Source organism: Polypterus senegalus, chromosome 6 (assembly GCF_016835505.1).
Source record: "Polypterus senegalus isolate Bchr_013 chromosome 6, ASM1683550v1, whole genome shotgun sequence".
Taxonomy (NCBI): domain Eukaryota; kingdom Metazoa; phylum Chordata; class Cladistia; order Polypteriformes; family Polypteridae; genus Polypterus; species Polypterus senegalus.
The window spans coordinates 3,545,313-3,571,260 of NC_053159.1; the positions used below are offsets into that span (position 1 = coordinate 3,545,313).

At 43.6% G+C, this 25,948-nt stretch overlaps 1 protein-coding gene across 3 annotated transcripts in view; it reads right to left on the reverse strand.

Moving 5' to 3' along the window:
- Positions 1-25,948, reverse strand: part of ptpn4a (protein tyrosine phosphatase non-receptor type 4a) — a 225,661-nt gene that overhangs the window by 18,977 nt on the left and 180,736 nt on the right. For all 3 annotated transcript variants that reach the window (XM_039755289.1, XM_039755290.1, XM_039755288.1), the window contains 5 exons: positions 16,546-16,705; positions 14,084-14,167; positions 13,837-13,893; positions 6,550-6,706; positions 4,448-4,614 (listed from right to left, as the gene is read on the reverse strand). In XM_039755289.1, coding sequence (XP_039611223.1) covers positions 4,448-4,614; positions 6,550-6,706; positions 13,837-13,893; positions 14,084-14,167; positions 16,546-16,705 — 625 coding nt within the window. The remainder of the gene's footprint in view (positions 1-4,447; positions 4,615-6,549; positions 6,707-13,836; positions 13,894-14,083; positions 14,168-16,545; positions 16,706-25,948) is intronic.

Here is a 25,948-nt window from a genome sequence, read left to right on the forward strand (position 1 = left end):
TGTTGTGAGTGATGAGTGTTGTTGTCATATATATATATACTGTATATATATATACATATATATATATATATATATATATATATACATACATACATACACACACACATATATAAACATATATATACATATACATACATATCTACATATATACACACACAGCTATTTCAGTATCAGTGCAATACGCTGTTTGTTAAAACGGTTGATTCCCGCTCTTACGTGCAATAACAAATCAAATCATTCAGTTGTCTTTGCTCAGATGTCATTTTAGAGCTGGACGCCTGGCATCTTTTTTGGCAACAAGTTCATTTCTGTTTGCTGTGAGGTTCTGTGTTGTGGAGATTCTCAGGATGGATTGCAGGTGCTCATCAGTGAGGCGACTCCTGTGTGCTGTTTTGTTAGTCTTTATCACTGAGAAGAGCTTCTCACACAGATATGTGCTACCAAACATGCACAAGGTTTGAGCCGCATGTAGACAGACTTTTTTTGTTCTTCAAAGTCACCAAAGCGCCGTGCAAACTCAGTGCGCAATAACTCTAGTAAGTGTTCGGCAAGGCAGCTGAAGCGCTGCATTATGGGATCTGTAGTTTATTGTGTTACCAGCGCTTCATATACCCGGGCCATTAATAACAATAATACAGTATATAAAATGATCTCGGGCGGATATAATTACACGCCGGCCGGATGTGGCCCGCGCCCTTGAGTTTGACACATATGGACTAAATAGAACTTGAAAAGATATATTTTTCAAATGTGATCGCGAATTCAGATAGAGTTGACGCAACACTACAGCCTGCATGCCTCAATGAGTCATCCTCCCCTCGCTCTTACTTTTTTACCGTTCATCTAATGAATACACTGAGTATGGCTTTACCAAAACGATCATTGATGGCAAATAAAGTATCCATTATTCGAGTATGTAGAGCGGGATATATATATATACATACAGTCATGTGAAAACATTAGGACACCCTTTGAAAGCATGTGGTTTTTTGTAACATTTTTAATAAATGGTTATTTCATCTCCGTTTCAACAATACAGAGAGATTAAAGTAATCCAACTAAACAAAGAAAACTGAAGAAAAGTCTTTTCAAGATCTTCTGTAAATGTCATTCTACAAAAATGCCTATTCTAACGGAGGAAAAAGATAGGACACCCTCACATGTATTCCCTCTTAAATTGGCTCAGATCTCACACAGGTATATCACACCAGGTGCACATAATTAGTAGATCGTTACTCTGCATGTTGAATGAGGCTTGCCCTATTTAAACCTCAGACATTTAGTTTGGTGTGCTCCTGACTGTTGAAGTGAGAGTGAGCACCATGGTGAGAACAAAAGAGCTGTCAGAGGACTTCAGAAAAGATTGTAGCAGCCTATGAGTCTGGGAAGGGATTTAAAAGATCTCAAAAGATTTTGAAATCAGCCATTCCACTGTCCGGAAGATAGTCTACAAGTGGAGGGCTTTCAAAACAACTGCCAACATGCCCAGGACTGGTCGCCCCAGCAAGTTCACCCCAAGAGCAGACCGCAAGATGCTAAAAGAGGTCTCCAAAAACCCTAAAGTGTCATCTCGAGAACTACAGCAGGCTCTGGCTACTGTTGATGTAGAAGTACATGCCTCTACAATCAGAAAGAGACTGTACAAGTTTAACTTGCATGGGAGGTGTGCAAGGAGGAAACCTTTGCTTTCCAAGAGAAACATCGAGGCCAGACTGACATTTGCCAGAGATAAAGTTGACAAAGACCAGGACTTCTGGAATAATGTTCTTTGGACAGATGAGTCCAAAATTGAATTATTTGGACACAACAGCAGAGGACATGTTTGGCGTAAACCAAACACAGCATTCCAAGAAAAGAACCTCATACCAACTGTGAAGCATGGAGGTGGAAGTGTCATGGTTTGGGGCTGCTTTGCTGCAGCAGGACCTGGTCAGCTCACCATCATAGAATCCACGATGAATTCTACTGTGTATCAGAAGGTGCTTGAAGAACATGTGAGACCATCAGTTAGAAAATTAAAGCTGAAGCGGAACTGGACCATGCAACATGACAATGACCCAAAACATACTAGTAAATCAACCAAAGATTGGCTGAAAAAGAAGAAATGGAGAGTCCTGGAATGGCCAAGTCAAAGTCCAGATTTGAATCCCATTGAGATGCTGTGGGTGACTTGAAAAGGGCTGTACGTGCAAGAAACCCTCAAACATCTCACAGCTGAAAAAGTTCTGCATTGAGGAGTGGGGTAAAATTTCCTCAGACCGATGTCGAAGACTGGTAGATGGCTACAAGAACCGTCTCACTGCAGTTATTTCAGCCAAAGGAGGTAACACTCGCTATTAGGGGCAAGGGTGTCCTATCTTTTTCCTCAGTTAGAATAGGCATTTTTGTAGAATGACATTTACAGAAGATCTTGAAAAGACTTTTCCTCAGTTTTCTTTGTTTAGTTGGATTACTTTAATCTCTCTGTATTGTTGAAACGGAGATGAAATAACCATTTATTAAAAATGTTACAAAAAACCACATGCTTTCAAAGGGTGTCCTAATGTTTTCACATGACTGTATATATATATATATACCCGCGTATCGCAGCGGAGAAGTAGTGTGTTAAAAAGCTAGAAAAGAAAAGGGAACATTTTAAAAATAACGTAACATGACTGTCAATATACAGTATTTGTTTTGTGAGTGTTACTGAGTGTTGCTGTCATCAAGGATTTGATTCTCATTATTTCTTTCAATCAGGTTCGTATTTGTAGGATGTGTTGTGTTCAAGTTACATTCCGTGTTTGTCAATCGTTGTAAAGATGACAGGTTTCATTCATCGATTCGCTTCTTACTGCATCAATAAACAGCTCGTCGCCTTCTTTATCTGAGACCTGACACACTGCATGCACGGGTTTTTTACACTGTCTTCCTTTAGCGGGGCATTGACTTTTTCCACCGTGTGCTTTGTTTCCACAGTAGCTGCATTTATGAATATGCTTATCAGACGCTTCATATTTTTTGCTGCCTTTTCAATTGTGTAATTCGGTTTTTGTTCAGCCTTTGGAACTGTTGCTTTTATCTGTGCACTGCGTCAGTTCACGTGAGCCACTCGGTGTACATGCATCGAAGGTTCCCAGCTGTGCTGGTGCCATCTCGTGCTATGTCCGTGGCTGTATTTAATGTTACCTTAGTCCTGGCACTTAAAACTTTCTCTCGCAGTTTCGCTGAGTTTGTGTCAAACACCACCCTGACCATCTCATCTTCCTCTCCATAAACACAGTCCTTCACCCGTGAATATTTACCCGTGGCAGTTTGCTATTGGATTGCCGCTGACGGACAGCCTTATATGGGCAGGCACTAAATTACATTCAGAACTTAATTTAAAGTGTAGGTTTACATCGTGCTTTGTTTCCGAAGTAGCAGAACTCATGAATATGGTTGTATATGTCACTCGCTCACTTCTTATTGTTTCGCTGCCTTCTCAATTATATAATGCATGTTTTCTTGAGCGCTTTTTTGAGGTCTTCCTGGTTTTCTATGTACTGCGTGATTACGTGGAGGCGTGATGATGTCACCCGAAACTCCCCCCGGCGTTGAAGCTCATCTCCATTACAGTAAATGGAGAAAAACTGCTTCCAGTTATGACCATTACGGGTAGAATTTCGATATAAAACCTGCCCAACTTTTGTAAGGAAGCTGTAAGGAATGAACCTGCCAAATTTCAGCCTTCCACCCACACGGGAAGTTGGAGAATTAGTGATGAGTCAGTGAGTCAGTGAGTGAGTGAGTGAGTGAGTGAGGGCTTTGCCTTTTATTAGTATAGATGAGGACCTAGCTAAGAGGCTAAGACTCCAACTGGATGCTGTTGAATGGAAAGTGTATGGAAATAAATTGCTTTTCTTTAAACTTTAAGTGTTACATTTTTTAAAGTTTTCAGTATTGGAAAGAAAGCTACAGTAACTTCGTATAATAGTATTTGTTACAGTGCGGCCCGCTGACGCACACATGGCAGTCGAAGCGGCCCACCAATGGTAGTGAGTTTGACATGCCTGGTTTAAGCAGAGTTAAAGTGCAGTTGTATACTTTATATTGTTTTTTATATAAGCAATTGTATTGACTGTCATATTTGTGGATACAGCATCGAAACAAACTCCTTCTAAGGCAACTTAAGTGAAAAATCACAAATTCTTTATCCTTTAAAATGACAGCCTTGGCCGTTTTATGAAACAAAATAGAAGGCCAGTGAACAAATGAGGTGTGCCAATTGTCAAAATTCCAATGGCTCCAAATTAGCACCCAGGCTATGCATCAGCTATCGGTCGGATTCACGACCCAACGACACACAACAACAAATCAGCCAGTTAAAATTATTGGAATGAAGAAAAAATGTGAACTTTTTTTTTTCTGAAAAAGCTGTACTTGAAAATATAAATCAAATATTAAAAAAAAAAAAAAAAACACCTACATCAAACTGAGCTAGGATGGTTCCAGTATTCAGCCCTTCTTTTAGCTGCAACATGGATTCTCGTAAAGCGTCGTCATCCAGATGAATTCCTTCCACCGAGCATTTTTCAGGAATATACTCAAAATCTGGTTCATTCTCCATTTTCTCCTCTACTACATCATAGATAGCTGTAAGAGAATTCAGCAGTTATCAGCAAGCATAAACCGTGGAGCAGAATGAAGTGACTTTTAGTTTAGGGCTGCAATGGATGAGGTACGAGAGCTCGACTCGCTAATCATGCTGACGTAGAGTTTATTGTGTCATTTAATTCTGTGATTGTAGTTTTTTTGTACTTCCAGTATTATATTCCATCTAATGCATTTTAAGTGAAAATCGCACACTCTTTATTGCACGGTTATCTACAAGCCTAAACTCAATGGCACAGTAGAATGGACTTGTTAATTGCAGATGGGTGCAGTAAACGAGTCTGAGATAATGTCAGGTCAGGAAGACCAACGTTTTGAGGTGAGGCTCGCTTGAGTCTCAAACACAAAACGTGCCTGGGAAGGGATTTAAAAAGATCTCGAAACAACTGGAAATCAACCTCAACCACAACCACTGTCAGGAGGTGCACTGCTGTAATTTACACTTTGGAACTCAAACCAGTGCCTAATTCAAAAACCGTGACCTGGACAGAGGGAATACAGACATTATGCTTCGTGTCTCCTGTGGCGATACGCTGTGTGTTTCTGTACATCTCACTATTATATTAAAACATCCTTTGACGTGACGAGACTTTTTGGAAGAGAGATTTTTTCAAGTCCCGCGAGATGAGACTTTTGCCTCGAGATTTTTTCAAGTCACACCCTCCTTTCAAACATTTTCAACCAAGACCACAGTCCTCTAGCACCGAGAAACGAGAATGTCAAACGAATTAACGCCAAAAATGTCGATCGGGCAAATTGGTTAAATGCGTATGAATAGACTACGCTGAAACAGTTGGTGGTGATCGTGAGGAAGATGAAAACAACAACTTACAATATCCCGAACAATATCTACAACCGTTAACAACATCCGGTCTTCCAACACACAAATTACTGGAGAAAGAAGGATGTATCCAAGAAAGGCAATGTAGTATATCTTACGCGGATAACACCAAAGGAGATCTTGATATGCTATTTGTATTAAAAAGTTAACAGTTTCCTGTTAGAATAGCTTTGGCAGAGACAATTAACAAATCTCAGAGCCAAACATTCGAAAAAGTTGTTTTATTTAATAAAGAGAAAGAAACGAAATTCAATCACGGGCAGTTACATGTTGCGTTGATGCATATGTAACAATTCCCATGAAAATAAGAATCTGTTTAAATTGTACATCCGCATCCCCATACGTAAGCGGCAGAATCGCAAAGAGGCTAGCACATAATGCAGGCCCAGGGGGTTGGCAAGCAAAGCGAGCAGGGGGCAAAGCCCCCTAGTGTTACATTATAAAAAATAAGCAACCCATCAGCCCTTTTCAATTGAAAGATTTTAAACAGCAGAACAAAAGTGACGGCCTTCTCCAAATCCAAAAATGATTATGTATGTAACCCTGGGTGACAAATACAACTTTTACTTTGTCCTGATGTATTCAACCAAAAAATAAGTCAGCAAGAAACGAGTATGTGAAAAAGTAAGTGCACCCTATGATTCAGTACCCTTTAGAACCACATTTAGGAGAAAAAGCTGCAAGTCATGGTTTCTTGAGCCTTTCAGTCTCTTCAGGCCTACTGAAGGATTTGCTCCCATTTGTCCTTAAGGCACCTCTTCAGCTCATTGACGTTACTCATGTGAGCACGTAAGACTATGACTGCATAAATGCACCAGGAGCAACCTTCAGCACTGCTCTACCACGCCTATGCCACACCAAGAAAGTAAAGTCTTAAAGAGAGAGCATAGCCTCAATAAGATAGACTAAGGAAAAACTTGCTCCATGTCATATACTGAACATCAAATCAATCTAACAAAGCAGTTGACAGGCAAGACTATAAAGTAGGCCACCCACTAATATCCCCCTATTCATTTTTTTACATTAAAATGTAATGTCCAAGGATTTCAAATCAAAATGACCTGCAATTGACTAACCGTTAGGCCGAACAAGCAAGAGGAGCTCCCCAGAATGGCTTTCACAGCTTGCTTTGATGAACATGACAACCTGGTCGTGAGTATGTTCTGAAATATCTCTGCCGTTTATCAGCACGACCTGATCTCCTTCATTCAGACGAGGTACACAGAGGTCAGCCTAAAATATAAAAGATTATTTATATTTAAAAAAAACAGACATAAAGGTAATAATGGTATTGTCACAAAGGACATTTGGAGCCGCCAGAACATTACAGGAAAACATGACATGCTAGGTACAAAAAAAGCTGTTTGTAAAATGTCTATATCTAAGTCATTTGAACAGTGCGCTATTAAAATGTTATTACTCAAAGTATAAGCCTGCTAACTGTCTGTCCATCCATCCATCCATTATTCAACCCGCTATATCCTAACTACAGGGTCACGGGGGTCTGCTGGAGCCAATCCCAGCCTGCCCAGGACACAAGGCAGGGAATAAATCCCACGCAAGGCGCCAGCCCACCGCAGACCTGCTAACTGTACTATTTATAATTTGTACAATTTACTAATTATAACCGAGTACACACAAGTAAGTAAGCACACATGTGTATTATTTAAGGACAGCCTTTGGTCACAAGTCAGCAAATGTCAGTGAACATCTGGTCTGTTCAAGAAAAAAAAAATCTAAACCAGAGTTGGTCAAGCTACCTGGCAGGTGCTGGCACGGATTAGTTACTGGTCCGCCTCATTCACCTCCCACAATGTTCCCATTAATCCCACTGTACTTAACACCTATCATCCAGGACCCTCCCTGGTCTCATGCCTTCCCATCCAGTTGGGTGACTGGCCTTACAGTCTCAGCCTGCACAGATGCCTGCATTATCGGCACCCCTGCCTTTTTAAATGGATTGGACTATGCCAGTGGAAGGTGCCATGAGTTACAGGTGCCACCCCCTACTTCAAGAATGCAGATGGAATTCACCGTCATGTTGTATTCCAATTGCCGTTTGTTGGGAAATGGGCTATAACTTCTATTTTATTCTTTCTGCAAAAAAAAAAAACAATCAACCTAACTTTTAATTATTTGATTTGATATACTTTGTTAATTCCCGGGGGGGAATAGTCTCTTGACATGGCCTCTGGGGATCAGAGCGCAGGGTCACCCATTGTAAAGCCAGCGCCACCTGGAGCAATTTTCAGGTTAAGGGCCCAATGGGACAGGATCGTTGTGCATTATTGTCCTTTGGAGACAGAATGCAACGCCTAGGTGGGCTTAGAAGAAATGACACTTCAAATCTTGCACATTAAAAGAATATCCATCCATCCATTATCCAATCTGCTATATCCTAACTGCAGGGTCACGAGGGTCTGCTGGAGCCAATCCCAGACAACACAGGGCGCAAGGCAGGGAACAAATCCCGGGCAGGGTGCCAGCCCACCGCAGGGCACACACACACACACCAAGCACACTACGGACCACTTAGGATCGCCAATGCACCTAACCAGCATGTGTTTGGACTGTGGGAGGAAACCCACGCAGACATAGGGAGAACATGCAGACTCCACGCAGGGAGGACGCGGGAAGCAAACCCGGGTCTCCTAACTGCAAGGCAGCAGCGCTACCCACTGCGCCACCGTGCTGCCCCTTAAAGGAATATTCTGCCCAAAAATGATATTTTATTTTATTTTATATGTTACTTACCCCATGTAGTTTGTAGTAATGGCCTAAAAACATTTACAGCACTTGTCATGTTTCATGCAGAACAAAGTTAGTGATTGAATGGGACCCATCAAAGAAGGCTCATCTCCCCACCTCATTCACTGGTTCACTGCCCATTCTTCAACTCAAAAGTGCGATCCTGTGGAAGGGGGCTTCCTGTTTGTGGGCTATTTTCATTTTCCAGAGTTATTTATTTAAGAATTTTTTGAAGAAATAAACACTTGCGCTTTGTATGTCATGAGCAACTGGATGACCTGACGCAGGATTCGCAGGATTGAATGACTTTTGAATTTATAAAGATATGTATTGTATTGTATGTTTAAAATCATCGCAATGTACATCTGTAGGTGAAGAAAGATTTACGGAGTCAATGGAGGCTCTGATCGGGGGCTTGCGAGGGTCCTGATGAAAGCCAAATAGCCAGGCCTTTAATGGGCACGGCCATCAGCAGTGTGTCTGTCTGCAGAAAGAGTGTCGACTTCGTCATCAAAAGGTTTGCTTACCTTGGCGGTGACATTCATGACTCTGGTGACTCTTCCTATGAAGTCAGTAGATGGATTGGGAGAGCATGGGGGGGTCATGAGGTTGCTGGAAAGGGGTGTGTGGCGCTCCCAATATCTACAAAAGGTCAAAGGTCTAAGTCCTTCGAGTCCTGCTTCTCCCCGTTTTGCTATCCAGTGACCAGAGACGAAGACTGGACTCTTTCATGCGTGTCTCTTCAGAGAGTCCTTGGGTGCCGCTAGTTTGACTTTGTGTTGCTCACGGAGTTCTGAATGACGCACATTACCTGCATTGTGAGGGAGCGTCGGTTACGGCACTACTGCCATGTGGCACAATTCCCTCACTGTTGAGGACCTCAGTGGTTGGACCAGGCCAAGGAGACGCCCATGTAGCACCTGGCTGTGGCAGATAGAGGGACCGCGTGTCTGCATGGGGGATTGTTAACCAAGATCCCAAGCTGTTTCATCATGTGGTGGGTGCGACAACGTGCTGTACTAGTAGTGCATGATCCCCAAGCTGACCTGACCTGACAAGGTACAGTCATAGAAGCTGAGTGACTAAGCATTTCACTGCGTATTACACTGTGTCCGTAGTTTGTATGTGACAAACAAAATTTGATTTGGATTATGCAACACGAGTAACGTGACATTTGCTCATGGACTTTTTCATATTATTTGCTGTTGTCCAGCATTATTCACCATTGGGTGCCACTCTATCAGAAACGTTATCGCCGTTTTCCATGAAAGCATGACATTAAAACTTTTTCTCAAACTCGCCACTATTGCTACTACATGGGGTAAGTCAAATATAAAAATAAAAGACATCTTTTGTGTGGAGTACTCCTTTAAATGGCTCCCCAATCCTTAGCTAAGCTGTTGTTGACCATCAGTAAATACCTCGTTCTTTATACCTACCGTAAGCATTAATGAGCAGGCGGTTTTAAGAAACTTTAAGGCTACTTAACGCTCCACTGTATCTGATAAAGTCGCCACATCTGATTTCATTAATGACAGCTCGTTTCTGTCTGAGTGCTGCAGATTTGGTGAAAGTGGGTTGTTGCCCCTTTATTTTTGAGCCGAACAAGAGCACATTTTTTGCACGCCGCTCATCACTGAGTGCAGGCACTGCGAATATCCATCCATCGATTATCCAACCCGCTTTATCCTAACTACAGGGTCATGGGGGTCTGCTGGAGCCAATCCCAGCCAACACAGGGCGCAAGGCAGGAAACAAACCCCGGGCAGGGCGCACGAGCACACACACCAAGCACACACACGGGACAATTTAGGATCACCAGTGCACCTAACTTGCATGTGTTTGGACTGTGGGAGGAAACCCACGCAGACACGGGGAGAACATGCAGACTCCACACAGGGAGGACTTGGGAAGCGAACCCAAACGGGTCTCCTAACTGCGAGTCAGCAGCGCTACCCACTGCGCCGCCACTGTGAATAACTCTCAGTTAAAATACAAGAAGAGATTATACTAATTACTAAATATAGAACAGATACAAATAAAAATACGGATTTCTTAAAGGACATGGAGAACAAGACAGAAACTGATTAAACATAAATCAACAACATCTGTCCATTCGTTAAGTGATGAACTGTGGCCTGGTGACAATGGAGGAGACTAAATTTGTAAAAGAGAAGTCTCAGTCCTGCAGACCCCTTACAAGGGCACTTCAGCAGCGGGCTGCACCTTGTCAGGTTTGTATTTCATTCTCCGGATGTTGTACCCTCAGGGCAGCTCGAGTAGATAACGGGTTTCAATAATAAAAGTGGCCTTTTAATGGAGTCTGTGCCGGCTGTCCAATCTGATGAGAGAATCTTTCCATTCGATGATTCTAACGCTTCTAATTCCGAGATGACTTCTCCATATGCAGGAGAGAAGTGTCCTTACATGGTGGGTTTTTACTTTCTCTTAATTGACTTGACACTATAGGTTCTTAATGTATTAAACTACAGTAACTGTTAAAGACGAATGCTGAGAACGGCTGTGGGTATGGCGGGTCCACAGCTCATGTTAAAAGGGCCACTTTTAAAATAAATAATCGGCGCATTTGCGGCTTAGCGAGGAGGCGTGGCGGTGTGTGGCTGAAGCGGTTCCTGAGGAGTTCGTGATGTGGGTGTTTCTCACCTAAGTGCACCGGTGAGAAGTGGTCCGCATCCGTTATTGTTCCCAGGAGCTGCTGATTGCCACAGCTGCCACGTCCTCTTGATAAATACAAGCACGAGGAGGCTAGAGGGGGGAAGAGAGAGAAAGAACAGAAAATGGAGGTTGCAGGAGTGTGGAAAGAAAAACAGGAAGCAGCGTGGAGAGAGAGCCGGTGTGTTCGAGAGCGAGCGAGCGAGTGCAGGCTGGTCAGTTGAGCCCTAGCAGAGTTGATTGGCCAACACCTAGGGCAGTTGGAAGTGGTCGCTCCCGCTGGGCATTTTATGTAGGACCGGGAGTGACCGGCTGGCCGAGTAAGGCCGAGAAGGCAGCGGGAGTCGGGAGGCTTGGAAGGAGAAGCCCAAATGTGAGCGTCCTGGCCATTGGGTGAAAAGCCAAGTCTCGGTCTGGAGGAGCGCAACCGAAGCCAGGGATCGGGAAGCCTCCAGATCAGGAATGGAAAGTAGATGAGCTGCAGGTAGGGTGGCTCCCCTGGTGCATAGCCTGCATGGGAGAAGCAGGGGAGTCACCGGGCTTTGTTGTTTTTAAAGGACTGCTTCCCAGCGTTGTTTTAACCTTGTTTTAAAGTATTGTTTTTTGTTTTAACCTCCATTTCACTTCTGTTTTTATGGATAATTTATTTAATGTTTTGAAAAGAGCTGAACTTATTTAATTTGGACTTTGTTTTGTTGGATGTTTTTAATAAAAGCACTTGGCACCTTTTTGCACCATCATCACCTTGCTCTATTTGTTATGCCTCACGGTCAAGGTCATCAGTGACATTACCAACAGTGTCAGGTTCTGGGCTCCCGTAAGGATGATGGGAGCATGCAGGTCGTCGCCACGACCCGTTGGCATTTTTATATCCCACCTCATTTGGTTGTTATTCCTCCAGATTAGGTTAAAGAGAGCTGAGGTGTGGGACTGACTGGAACCACACACGATGGCACATGAGCAGTGGACTGAGACTTTTGAGTTTTATATTCCATTAGAACAATTTAGACGGGATCAGGCCATTCAGCCCAACAAAACTTGCCAGTCCTGTCCACTTATTTCTTCCAAAAAACCATCAAGTCAAGTTTTGAAAGTGCCTAAAGTCTTACTGTCCCACCACACTACTTGGTCGCTTATTCCATGTGTTTCTGGTTGTCTTCCAAATGTTTTTGTGAAATTTACTCTTCACAAGTTTCCAGCTGTGTCCCCGTGTTCTTGATGAACTTATTTTAAAATAAAAGTCTTGATTCCACTGGACTGATTCTCTTCATCATTTTAAACACTTCACTCAGGTCTCCTCTTCATCTTCTTTTAAGGCTCAGCTCTTTTCATCTTTCCTCCTAACTCATCCCCTGTAACCCATGTGTCAGCCTAGTTGCTCTTCTCTGGACGTCCTCCAGTGCTGCTATGTCTTTATGGAGACCCAAACTGCACCCAGGACTCCAGATAAGACCTCACCAGTGTGTTATAAAGCCTGAGCAGAACCTCTTGTGATTTGTAACTCCACACATCAAGGCGCTATATAACCTGACACTCTGTTAGCCTTCTTAATGGCTTCTGAATACAGTCTGGCAGTTGATAGTGACAAGTCCTCTACGACTCCTAACTCTTTTAATCTTTCCTCATAACTCATCCTCAGGAGTCCTGGAATCATCTTAGTCACTCATCTCTGGACTTTTTCCTGCGCTGCTACATCATTTTGTAGACCCAAACTGCACAAACTTATCAAGGGTTAGACCCAACTTCTGCTTATCTCAGGTGGTCATGTTAAAATGTGCCCGACATACCTGAGGTACTCCAGATGAGGCCTCACCAGTGTGTTATAAAGCCTGAGCAGAACCTCCTGTGACTTGTACTCCACACATCAAGGTGCTATATAACCTGACAGTCTGTTAGCCTTCTTAATGGCTTCTGAACACTGACTGCCAGGTGATAGTGACAAGTCCTCTATGACTCCTAAGTCTTTTAATCTTTCCTCCTAACTCATCTCCTGTAGCCCTGGAATCAACCGAGTTGCTCTTCTCTTAACCTTTTCTAGTGATGGAGACCCAAACTGCACACAGGACTCCAGATGAGGCCTCACCAGTGTGTTATAAAGCCTGAGAAGATCCTCCTGTGACTTGTACTCCACACATCAAGGCGCTATATAACCTGACAGTCTGTTAGCCTTCTTAATGGCTTCTGAACACTGTCTGGAGGTCGATAGCTTAGAGTCCATTCTTTGAGCGTTGTGCCCTCAGGGTAACTCCAGTAGATAACTGGTCCATTAATACAGCAGACTGGCTTTGCCAAAAAAGAAAACTGCCCAGGAGGAGGCTGGCGGCCTGTTGGCCAAGGTACCCAGGACTCTGACTTTGCCTTTCACTTTCTCAGTTATAACTGACCATGGACCTCCCTTGAGGTTGATTTTCTCCATGGATGCTGATGACTGAGTTTTATTTTTCCACTCTTCTGATGTCAGTTGGCCATAGTGCATCAATTAATTAATGGACAGACAGTGTTGGCCTCCCTATATGGAATTCTGTTTCATACTACTTGGTTGTCTTTATGCAATCCTTCTGTAATTAGTAAAGTCTGCAGTTGCATTTTACCCGACAATGTGTCGCAGTTGCCTGTGCCTGCAATCATTTTAAGAGTGCTACAGTATATAAAAAATAAAATAAACTGAACTGAAATCCATCCATCCATCCATCATCCAACCCACTATATCCTAACGACAGGGTCACGGGGGGTCTGCTGGAGCCAATCCCAGCCAACACAGGGCACAAGGCAGGAAACAAACCCGGGCAGGGCGCCAGCCCACCGCAGACTGAACTGAAATGAAATAAACAATTGCCACGCAAATGTGGGCAACAATGTACTTACTTCATACCAAAGTTGATTTAAAAAAAAATACCTTAATATTCAGTACAAAAACAGGCAAAAAAAAGTCAAAAACTTACTGATGTTCCAGGTGCCACACGAGAAACAATTACTGGCATTTTCTGATCTGAACCACCCTGGAGGTATGAAGAAAAAAAAAAAAAAGCAACTTAACGTTATTTGAGATTAAAAGCAATATGAACGCAGGTTAGGCAGGGTCTTTCTTACCAAGCAAGGTCACAACTTGCTCAGAGTCTAATGACCACCAGAGCAAACTGGATATGGCAAACGCAGTACGCTCAAATGTCTGCAGAAAATGCAGCTTACCTTCACGTTGAAACCAAATCTTCCGTTCTCATCTGGCTTCATTTTGATGAGCACTAGATTGTCATGTGGAATGACACCATTTAACTGTGAAGTAAATAATACAGTTTAACACCGACAACACTTGAAGCTCCTTAATACACAATGCACTGTGTGGACACCCCGCTCAATGACTGCACTCAGGTGTTTCATTGTTAACAGACCCATCAAATCAAGCACATGACCACTGACCATCACTGTCAGTGGAGTGAGTCGTGCTGAAGACCTCAGGGACTTTCAAACATGGCACTGTCATAGGGAGTCACCTGTGCCACAAAGTCAGTATGTGCAATTCCTACCCTGCTCAACTGCAAACGCTCTTACTGTGAGAAATGGAAGCATTAAGGAGTTGGACACCAGCTTAGCCACAATGTGGCAGACCACACAAAATCCATATTAATGTCCATGGCTTTGGAACGGGAGGTCCAACAAGCTCATACAGGAGAGTCAGTTTGTAGCACCACCACACAGTAAATGTGACGTGCTTGCTGCTTGTGTGCCTGTGCGCCAATACATGCTGTTTTAAGAACAGACAGGTGATGGAGGCTGGATGTCCAGTTTCAGAAGTCATTTGCATAAATTGCACCGTTTTTAAGAGGAGAAGGAGGACTGCAATCAGAGGGAAAATATGGGAAAGACTAGCAAAACGAATCAGCACCTGCATTGGCCACGTAAAAGGGACCACGGCTACGAAAACCCGTCTAGATAGGAGAGGGGCAGCGTTCGTATCCAGGGACATGGATCCTGCATTTAGTTATGACTAGCGGACCCAGGTGAGCTTGCTGAAGTTATCTTTTTTTATTTTTTTTTATTATGGTGATGTACTGATTGTGGAAATGTTTAATATTTAAATCCCGTATATACTCGTTCTCCCGCGGATAAGTCGGGGCTTGATTTTACCATATGATTCCTGGTATTTTAAAATGTCAGCAGAAAACTCACACTATTGGTCCAAGAGATTACGATAGGCTAACACCCACCTGAGAGTAACCACAGAGCACACAGCCTTTGTTTTTCTATGTATTGTGCCTAAGTGACCACACGGTAAGACCTGAACTATTACAAAAAACACAAATCAATGCAAACGTCATTTTGGATCTCACACAGCTTCATCGTGAGAGCATCCCTCATCTATGATGGGGCGTTCGATCAGAAGAAAATATGAAGCTGTCTGAGAAACTGGGGCGAGACTGGAGGAGGCAATAAAAACGTAGGTGTCGTATTTTTGAATGGGCGTATAAGTTGGGGTCTGATTTTATGATTGATTTTTCAGGTTTTAAAACCTAACTTTTACGCAAGTATATCAGACAGACAGACAGATAGACAGACAGATACTTTATTAATCCCAAAGGGAAATTCACATGTGTAAATGTGTGAGGGGCTGGGGTTGTGTATTTCACGGTATATATTTTTATTCACACTTATAGGGGGTATTGTGTTTTGGGGAGGAAAAAGGCCATTATTGTCATCTTTTTTTAATGTATATATTTGTCTTTTTTTACATATACAGGACAGAACTGTATTTATTTGACTGTTTACAGATGATGATATCAAAACAAGGAGGTATGGCGGGGCGCTTCGGGGTGATGCTGGGCTATCCTTGAATTAACTGCCTTTCAGTTTAGGGGGGTGAGTGGTAGTTATCAGCCCCTCTGTCAGCATTTCGGGTCCGATTCGTTGCAAGACCTTTTGGCCACTTTTGGACTCCAAACATCTAAATGATGATGGAATAGGATGCACCAGAATCAAATTTCATGTATTACACTTTTTTGTGTCAATGTGATATATTTGACTTTGTTTTTGTTTTTAATAAATTTGCAAAAATGTCTAAAGTTGTCTCTTTTGTCGTTTGATGAGGGGAAAAAAATGAATGTTAGCATAAGGCTGCAATATAACAAAATGTAACACAACTGCGCTTGGGAGACATCTGAAAGTCTCGTCTGATTGTAAATCCACCCCGAGTCGAGGGTTAGCACTGATGCCTACTTCTTCTCCTCTATAGATCTGCCAACCGGCAATCCCGATGACATCACTTCCAGGTCATGGTCCCTTGGCCCCACCCCTTCCCGTAGAATATCTTCTTAAGGGGCACCGCCGCCATCTTTGAATGTGTCTGACTACTGTCTCTAATAAGACCTCACATTTTCTTGATTATTTTGCCACCAATTAAACTGGGCTCGCCTCCAAGGTGCCCCAAATCTTTATCTTGTGTTATCGGTTTTAGAAATGTATAAAAAGTGCAGAGGCCTGAATACGTTCTGAAGGCCCTGTACAATCACTGGCCTGGTGTTTGGTATGAAAGGGACGATCTAAATTTAACAAGAGATTCACATGTAGAATGTGCCAACTGTTGTGCTCACTCCTTCCCCATGCTGAGCTCCTTAGCAGGTGTAGATAAAGTGCCAAACAGTTAAAAGAAATCTTACCATGGACTTTTCAGATGTAACCGGAACGTCGTACAGTTCGTTAATGTGGTTGTCCAGTTCTAGTTGGGACTGAGACTCGTTGATCTGGTTATAACTGTTCTTTTTCGACTGTTTAGGTGGCAGTGCTGGAGGCTGGCCATCAACTGCTGTGTCCTGTGACCTAAACAAACAAACAATAAACACTTTTAGTGCACAAATACAATCTTTTCTTTTCGCTTTCTATCAGTGTAAATATACTGTCACGTGATAACAGAAATCGTGGACCGTGACTGGGGAGTTTAGGGACAAAGTGAACAATAACAAGCTAAGACGACCTTTGCCACCTTACAGCTCTTCAAGCATGGAAATGCTAATGCGCAGTTGCATATTACTCTTTAAGATGTGCTCACTCATGTAACAAGTATATTACAGACGCTGAAAGATTTTATTTTAATTATTTCTGATTGGGCCTGAAGGAACTGCATGATGGCAGAAACATGCTGGGCTCAAATAAAATGAGTGTCAGGGTTAAGCCTTGGGTTTATAGAGGGGTGCTTGCGGTGTGGAGGACTCAGACGTGAACTTGCATGATTCTCGCTAGTATTCACAACAAAGTCAAGCTGAAGCTTTTTCGAACAACGCAGATTACAAAAAAATGTTTGCGGTAGATATAAAAGAACTTTATCTTTTTCTCCTTCACACAAAGTTGATTCTTTTTGCCGAGGTGCATTCTGCTGTAACACATTAGCATAACATGTTGTGAGCGTTAACAATTAGGCCTTGAACAGAGTCTGCCGCCCTTTGTGTTTGCCCAGTCGGGTTTGAGCTTCATTATGAATGCTTAGCTGAGGGTCATGAAAGGAACCTATTTGGTAGGCTGGAAGCAAATCCTGACTCTACAGCTTGGAGGCATTGGCATCAGAAAAAAAAAAACAAAGCATTACAAGGGCATATGGCGATACAGTCGACATGTAAACGGCTATTTTCTACTTATCTGGGATATAAAATTAGACTTTTTTTGTAAAATGATTCTGTGGTTTAGTATGCGCATGGATACAGGACTGTCGATGAGGACACGAAATTACAAATATTAAAACCCTGGGCCCCCACTGCCAATCAATTTACCTGCCCACCCAGCACTCTCACTTAATGACTTGCCTTGCCTCCTCAACACAGCGTGGGATTCAGAGTTGTGCTGTCCCACCTGCCCGGCGAGCCAAGAAGAACAAAGTGTAGAAGTGGACAGACTTATGGACTGTCACAGCGCCAAAGACGCCAAATCACTTTCAGTTCTTCACTTATATGTTTGTTTTTTATTTTCATCCAAAAACTTGCACTCTCTTATTATTAATTTATTCTCCTGACCACATTTTAAAAAAATGACAGCAGCAAATACCTCTGGAAATGACATAAGGTGATTTGACACCAGAAGTCCTGTAGACGTCAGAGGTAACCCACAAAACTGGATCTCTTAGTTGGGCAACTGACAGGAGACAAAGAGAGTGCAGTGTGAAGATCAGCCCGACTGCAGACAGACACACAGACCAACAATGTCCCAAAAACACTCCCATTTATTAACGTTCTTCTCCTGGACAGCACACCGTGCACAAATCACCAATATAATCCTCAGTTCACTTCTTTCCTCTTTGCCACCTCCACTCCTCTCTTGCAAGCTCCATCCTCTGCCTCCCGACTCCGGCTCCCTGAATGGAGTGAGGCAGCCCCTTTTATAGCTCACCCAGATGTGCTCCAGGTGCTCCCTGATGGCCTTCCTGGTGTGGCGGAAGTGCTGCAGTCCATGGCTCTGGAGCCATCTAGGTGTCCCCACAGGGTTGAGCTCCAAGTTCCGTGGCCACAAAGCAAACCAGGGCAGCTGCCCTCTCGTGTCCCAGGGGAGGTATTGTCCCTCTCCCGGTCCCTTCCATCCTCCAGGCGTCCCAGCTGCACAGGAGCCCCAATCGCCCACCACAGCAGATAAGAAAAGAAGGCTCCAAGTGGAGCCCCTCGGGGGTCTGTCCTTACTTTTTCTGATTTATGCTAATGACATAGATGCTGGTGTACAGTAATCCCTCACTACTTCGCGGTTCACTTTTCGCGGATTCACGACTTTGTGGGTTTTTAAATATAGTAGTAGTATTTTCTAGTCTAAGAACAACAAAACAAGTTCGGTGACTAAGTGTGGAAGACGAATGTTCTCTTCGTTCCCTTGTACTAATTCATGTCTGAGAAGTAAGCTTTACAAAACCATGTAATAGCATGCTTTGTTTTAGCAAACAGAAAAATGTTTGTGCAAAGGACTCAAGGTCTGAGCATTCCACACATGAGTCTGCCTTATCACGTTTTCCCTTAGCTTACATCTGAACGCCATAACAAAAGGAGCCAAGAAATCAAGTTGCACAAGGGGCGTTGAAGGGGCTAAAGGTTTGTGTATAATAAATGTGTTGACTGTTACATTTTATAATGATATTAAATTACGCATTCTAGGGGTATAAAACTGGACCCCACCCAACAGACGGGGTTCAGAAGAGCCCTGACGCTGTCATGTATATTTGATTGTCTGCTTTTCTGAAACTCTTCTCACCGTGACTCTGAAAATAAAGCTGCTTTATAACCGCACCTGCTGTCGGGTCTGAGATTTCGCCCACAGTTTTGGCGCCCAAACGTGGGGCAGGAGACGGCAGACGGCTCCTCGTGCAGGATCGTCCAGATGACCGTGGTGGAGCCGATTCCGGCCGGATCGGGTCCAGTTTCGGTAAATGTAGGATTGGCCTGCCTTGGGCGTTTCCTGTGGGGAGTCCCTGACCTCCTCCTAGCCGATACGAGGCACGACTTGACGGGCATTTCCATGCAGGTGGATGGAGTCACGGTGAGTAGATCGGGGGATTCCTGTTAGTTTGACTGGTGTGCTGGAAGTAATATGAATATAGAAGGAAAAGGAATAAAAAGCATATGCAAAATAAAGAATAAGAAAGCATACTGTATGGAAAATACATAGGAGTGTTCTAAGGGCTCACGGAAAGTGACTTGGGACCCTACGGAAAACGGCACAGTGTGAATGTTAGCTAGTCACCCCTGTGGAAAGGATTAGAAAAGGGCGAGTGGCACGCTCCTATAATAATTTGAGGAACGGGGTGAAAGGGGTATTTAGAGAATGTGTGTCTAAATAAACGGGAGGTCGATTTTTCATCTGCTGTCTGGTCATACTCTTGTTTCAACGGGTTGCTAAGGTGACGGAGACAATACCCTGGCAGATTGACGCATACAAACCGTCTGATGAAGGGATCGGGTAAAACCTCCATATCCTGGACTCCACGGGGCGTATTGATGTAGGATTCTGCTGATGCAAATAACGGACACGAAGTCACCTGAAGCTGTAATCCGGGAATAGGAGCGGACGGCGGTGGAACGGGGTTTATCGAGGGCTGAGTCACTTTCTGCTGAGATCCTGCCACTCACTATGGGAAAAACAATCAGTAGCCAGTCAAACAGTCCCCAAGAGTCCTAAAACCTAACGTTAGAAGGATTATTTTCGGGGATCGCCAGGCTCCTAGTGCGCTGTCGGGATCGAAGGCGGGTTCCCTAGAAAGCTCATTGAAAAGAGACAGGATTAAAAAATGTAGGAGGTGGAATAAGGACAGTGGAGGTGGATGGCCAGTGGAAGGAACTGGAGATATGAATTAGAAAAATACTGTGCAGAAATACACAGGGTTGTTGTAATGGAGGTCCTTATCGGATGGATATTTATGACAGATGGGAATTGGTTATTAAAGACCGTACGTTGGAAGCGGCACAAAACGGAATGAGCTTTTAGTTGCTGAACTTAAGAATAGAAAGGAAAAGAAGAGCTGCTTATAGCTTTACAGAAAGTGTAGGCTGATACGGGACCCCAGTCTGAAGGAAGGAGGAGAAGGAGTGATAAAAAAAAAAAAACTTTTATATCCAGTGCTTCTTCCGCAACACTTTACCCACAACCCTTTCCACTGCCACATTCAATCATTGCCCCAACGGCTCCTGTGGTTACCGATGCCCCAGTTACTGATGATTTCTTTGATGAACAATATCAGTGCGACCCTCCTCACTTACACATCCTGATGATGAGACTGACGGCCACTTGTTAGGGGCTATGGGAGGCTTTTCTAACTTACACAAAAAGCCCTCCATTTCACAACGTGCTAGAAGCAAAACCCTCAGAGATAAGACCCTGAAAACCTTACCCGTTTAAGTCCCCTAAACCTTTAGCACCCACATTTTCATGCCCTTTAATTGAGGTTCCTAACCCCCGACACGATCCCACACTGCCCCCAGGAAACGATAACCCCACTACTGTAATGATACACCGTAACTGAGATATTCAAGAGCTGAAAGACGTAGTGTCCGAATTGCCTGATCGTAAGGTAATCGGTGGGTTGAAGTTTGTGGAACAGGTGCAGCAACTAGACAACATATATAACCCAGTGCGCCGAGTGGACCCAAGTGCTACGCAGAAAGATGGGCACCATTTGGGCTACTGTCAATTATGGGCAGCATAATGGAGTACAGTGGCATTGGAATGAGGCATTGCCTCGTGGACAAAATAATGAGGGTCTTTTCCTTGCCAAATGGGAATCTGTGAAAACTGCAATAGCTGCAAAATATAAAAAGGGCACCGACTGATACCTTTTCAGCTGCCAAACAAAAGAAAGATGAGACAGTAGATGAATGGGCACACCGCATTCAGGATTTGATGACAAACCATTCTGGTTTAGAAAGCCCAGATGACCGTGTCAAGGCAGCAGTTCCTCCTTTTCTGTCAGGACTCAGAAGTGATATTCAAAATAAAGTACGCGCGTCCTGTATTTGGATGGGAAAGTGCCACTTTTGATGAAGTTAAAAGACACGCGAGCATGCTGAACGACAGACTAAACAAAAGAGTCAGACACTCAGACCAAGTTAATCGCGGCACAAATGAATTATTATGCAGGTGGAGCTCAGGCAGGGGGAGAGGACGTGAAAGACGTGGATTTTCCGAGAACAGGGGCGAAGCCGGGGGAGAGGTAGTGGATTTTTACTTCCTAATCCGAATTCTTCGTCTGCTCAGCCGCCTCTCCCCTCAGATCAAGCACCTACACATCTTGCCTGTTACGATGGGACACTTCTGCAGCAATTGCCCACATCAGCTTCCTCCCCGCCTTCCTTACCTGAACCTGAGGATATTCCTTTCACAGGGACCCCCAGCCACTCTTTTCAGTTGCCTTTGCTCACTTGCCATGGGGACACAGATCCTTTATTGACTTTGCTGAATGGCACTGAAACTGTTTTCTAATCTGCCTCGAACGATACACTGACTGTTCTTAGTGCTTCTGGACAACCACATTTTTACTGGTGTCTAAACCTCTTCGAGTTCAGCTTCATTCCAGTGGTTCCACTTTGATGCACCGTTCTTTGTTAAATCAGCTCTGCCCTGTTAATCTGTTCAGGAAGGGATGATGACTAGCTCTCCCTCTCTATTTCTCTAACCAAATGAGGGTTTCACTGTTCTATTCCTAAATTCCTGTGCCAAACCTCCCCCCACACTAAGCCCTCTTTTGCAGCCTGGACCCTGAACATCTCCTCACACACCATTCTTCTAAAGCCCTACACTCTTATATTCTTTTCCCCACTTGCAAGTCCCCAACACCCTCCACTGCACTGCCCAGTACTTCCCTGCTGAAGTGGACACACCTTGGTTAGAATCTTTTCTCTTTCAGGTATAGCCCAGAGACCCTCCATATCCCTTGCATTTTTTTCTCATGCACACACAGCTGCTGCTGTCAGTGCACTTCACATATTCCCAAAGCGTTTTGGAGTTTGGTTCCCCATGTTTTTCTTTAGCCAATTATAGCACCGTTCACTGAGTTGAAATTGGGGATTGGGTGGAACAATGTTTCAATAGGACGGACTGGCTACATGTTGCTTCGGTATCTTTGATACCTCAGATCATTTGATAACTAAAGTTTGTGCTTCAAAATGATTTTTTAGTACATCGTGCATTGTGCTTTTTCATTGCAAACCGCCTGTCCGACTTGGCTTTCCTCACTTCCCGATGCACTTTGGTCCCAGGGGAAAATGATTATGGAAGGATAGCACACTGTGAGCCACTGGTGATTTACCCAAAATCCTCCTTCGCCCGCATCGCTCCCAGTATCCTCTGTCTCCAGCAGCAGAGGCTGGCATCTCCGCCGTACATTCCGATCTCGTGAAATGTGGAGCAATCATTCAAGTTAAACACTCTCCAGTCAACTCCCCCGTTTTACCTGTTTAAAAGGCTGACGGTTCATGGCGTTTTTGTTTAAGATCTTCGACACGTAAATTCTGCAGTTTTTCCTAGGGCACCTATTGTTACTAATCCTTCCACTATTCTTTCTACGATACCCTCGTCCGCCTGTTATTTCTCTGTTATTGACTTTGCTAATGCTTATTTTTGTATTCCTTTGCACCCCGACTCTCAATTCTGGTTTGCCTTTACTTTCCAAAACCGCCGTTGGACATGGACCGTTATGCCTCAGGGATATATTGTAGCCCTTGTGTATTGGATAAGCTCTTGCTCAAAATTTAAAAGGCTTTTGGCCGGAAAAAGACAGTGTATTGATACAGTATGTGGAATGTTGTGTAGTACTACGAAGCAGATTGTGCACGGATACTCAGCAATTGTTATTATTTAGCAGAAAATGGCCACAAAGTTTCTAAAACAAAACTGCAGTTAATTCAAACAACTGTGAAATATTCAGGTCATGACATTTCTTGTGAAACAAGAGCTCTCTCTCTCTCTAGCGACCGTATAAACACCATTCAAAATCTTCCTAGACCAAGACATGTTACAAAGCAACAGGTTGTGTCTGTATTAGGCATTATAGGATACTGCCGGCAATGGATTTTAAACTTCAATGAAAGAGCACAGCTTTTGCAAACTTTAGCGGTCACCCCTGATCTCCCCCTTTCTGGTCAGGTGGCATGGAAAGATCAAGCTGGGAAGGCTCTATGTAACTTAAAAAAAAAAATGCCCTACTGTTTGCACATGCGTTGGGACTGTTGACTATCTCGTCCATTCACTCTGTTTGTGGACGAAAAGGGGGGATATATGAATGCATTTTTTACACAACTCCATGGAGAAAAAACAAAGGCTTAGCCTATTTTTGAAAAATTGGATCCAGTGGCTGTGGGACATCCAACCTGTCTCAGAGCTGTAGCAGCCACAACAGAGGCCGTGCTAGCCAGTACAGATATAGTGCTCATGAGCCCCCTAGTGGTAAAAGTGCCTCACGCCGTACACTCCATTTTAGTACAGGCTAAAACCTCACATCTCACTACTGCTAGGGAAATACACTACCAAAATATACTCTGTACATTGTCAAACGTTACCATAGAAAGGTGCTCCACCTTAAATCCAGCTACATTGCTTCCAACTGAAAATCAAGGGGAACCCCACAACTGTCATGATAAAATAACTAAGGTTATAAAACCTAGACCAGACCTACAGGAAACACCCTTAGGAACAGGAGAGATAATTTTTGTGGATGGATGTTCTTTATGATTGGAAAATGGAACACCTTCAACCAGCTATGCAGTGGTCAAAGGTGACCACCTGCTGGAAGCAAACCGAATTTCTTCAAGTTTAAGCGCAGGCAGCTGAGTTGATAGCTCTCACCGAGCTTGTCAGTTGTCAGAGGGGAAAAATTGTAACTATCTATACTGATTCTAGATATGCTTTTGGAGTTTGCCATGATCATGGGGCATTATGGAAACTCAGGGGATTCAAGACCAGTACTGGCAAGCCCATTCAACATAAAAAACTAAAAGAATCCCTCTTAGAGGCCATAACGAAACCATCAAAGCTAGCGATCGTTAAATGTCAAGCTCACATAGGAAAACAGGATCCTGTCAGCAAAGGAAACAAATTAGCTGATCATTTTGCTAAACGGCTGCGTATAATAACACACCAATCTTTTTATTCCAACAGAGAAATGACCAGGACACTGATAATCAAATTATTTCTTTACAGAATGCAGCCACGGACACAGAGAAGAGAAAATGGTCCAAAGAAGGGTCCCTCTCTGATGGAGTCTGGACCCATAAGCAAACTAACAAACCTTTCCTCCCAAAGGCTTCTTTCCCAGGTATGGAAAAATCGCCCATGGCCTAGACCATGCTGGAAAAGACGCCATGGTTCAAGATGTTGAAAAATATTGGGAAGCTGTAGGTTTCTCTACATATGCAGAGCAGTTCTGCAGGTGCTGTGCATTATGTCAAAAGTTTAATGTAGGAAAGGGCACCCAGGTAAGTCCCGCCATTACACCTAACCTAATGGGTCCATTCGAACACCTTCAAATGGACTTCATTGAATTAACACCATCAAAGGGGTACCGATACTGTTAAGTAATTGTTGATGTGTTCTCCGATGGGTGGAAGCTTTCCCTTCCAAACATGCAGATGCCAAACCTGTGGCAAAAGCTTTGATAAAGGAAATCATTCCTAGATGGGGAATACCACAGAAATTACAAACTGATAATGGCACCCACTAAATTCCATTATAAATGAATTAACCACCTGGCTCCAGATAAATGTGCATCATTATTGCAAATACCACCCCCAGAGTGGAGGTATTGTGGAACGATGCAATGGTACCTTGCAATCTAAATTGGCTAAAATCTGTGAGCAAACAAATTTAACTTGGCCTGATGCTCTGCCTCTGGCCTTGATGGGATTAAGGGGAAGAACACATTGGCAGTTAGGGCTGTCGCCATTCGAAATTCTGACCGGATGGACCATGCCAGTCGGCATGGTCATAGGTAATGTTACACTGCATACTGTGGACAATGATCTTCTTTCCAGTCTTACAGGTCTCCGAGCTTCTCTGAAGGAAGTCCACGAGCAGGTGAATCAGGCCTGGAGAACTAGTCCTCCATCAAAGGACTCCCGATTCCATTAGGAACCTGGATTCTGGCTAGAGATACTCAAGGAAACATTGGCATCACCCTCGGTGGAGAGGACCGTTCCAAGTTCTGCTGTAGACACCACATGCTGTTAAAGTTGAGGGACTGCCTGCTTGGATTCACATCTCACATTGCAAAAGATGGCACCCTTGATTGTGGTCCTACTATGTCTTTCCATCCCCTTGTCGACTGCTCTGGTCACCTTGACTTTTCCTTTCGGAATCACCACATCAGTTCAGGTGGATTTCTGTTCTATTATTGACTGTGGGACTGATCGACAAATCCAGTGGAACTGGTCTGACAAATATGTGTGTGTAACTGTTACAAACTCTGGATTCGTAGTAACTGTGACATGTGGGACTGGGTTTTGGCTAATACTGGAACTGATGACTGGGGTTTATCAACCCTATAAGGCCCAGAAGTATGGTCTGAAATATCGTTTTCTATTATAAAAGGACATGCCCCTCATGAATGTG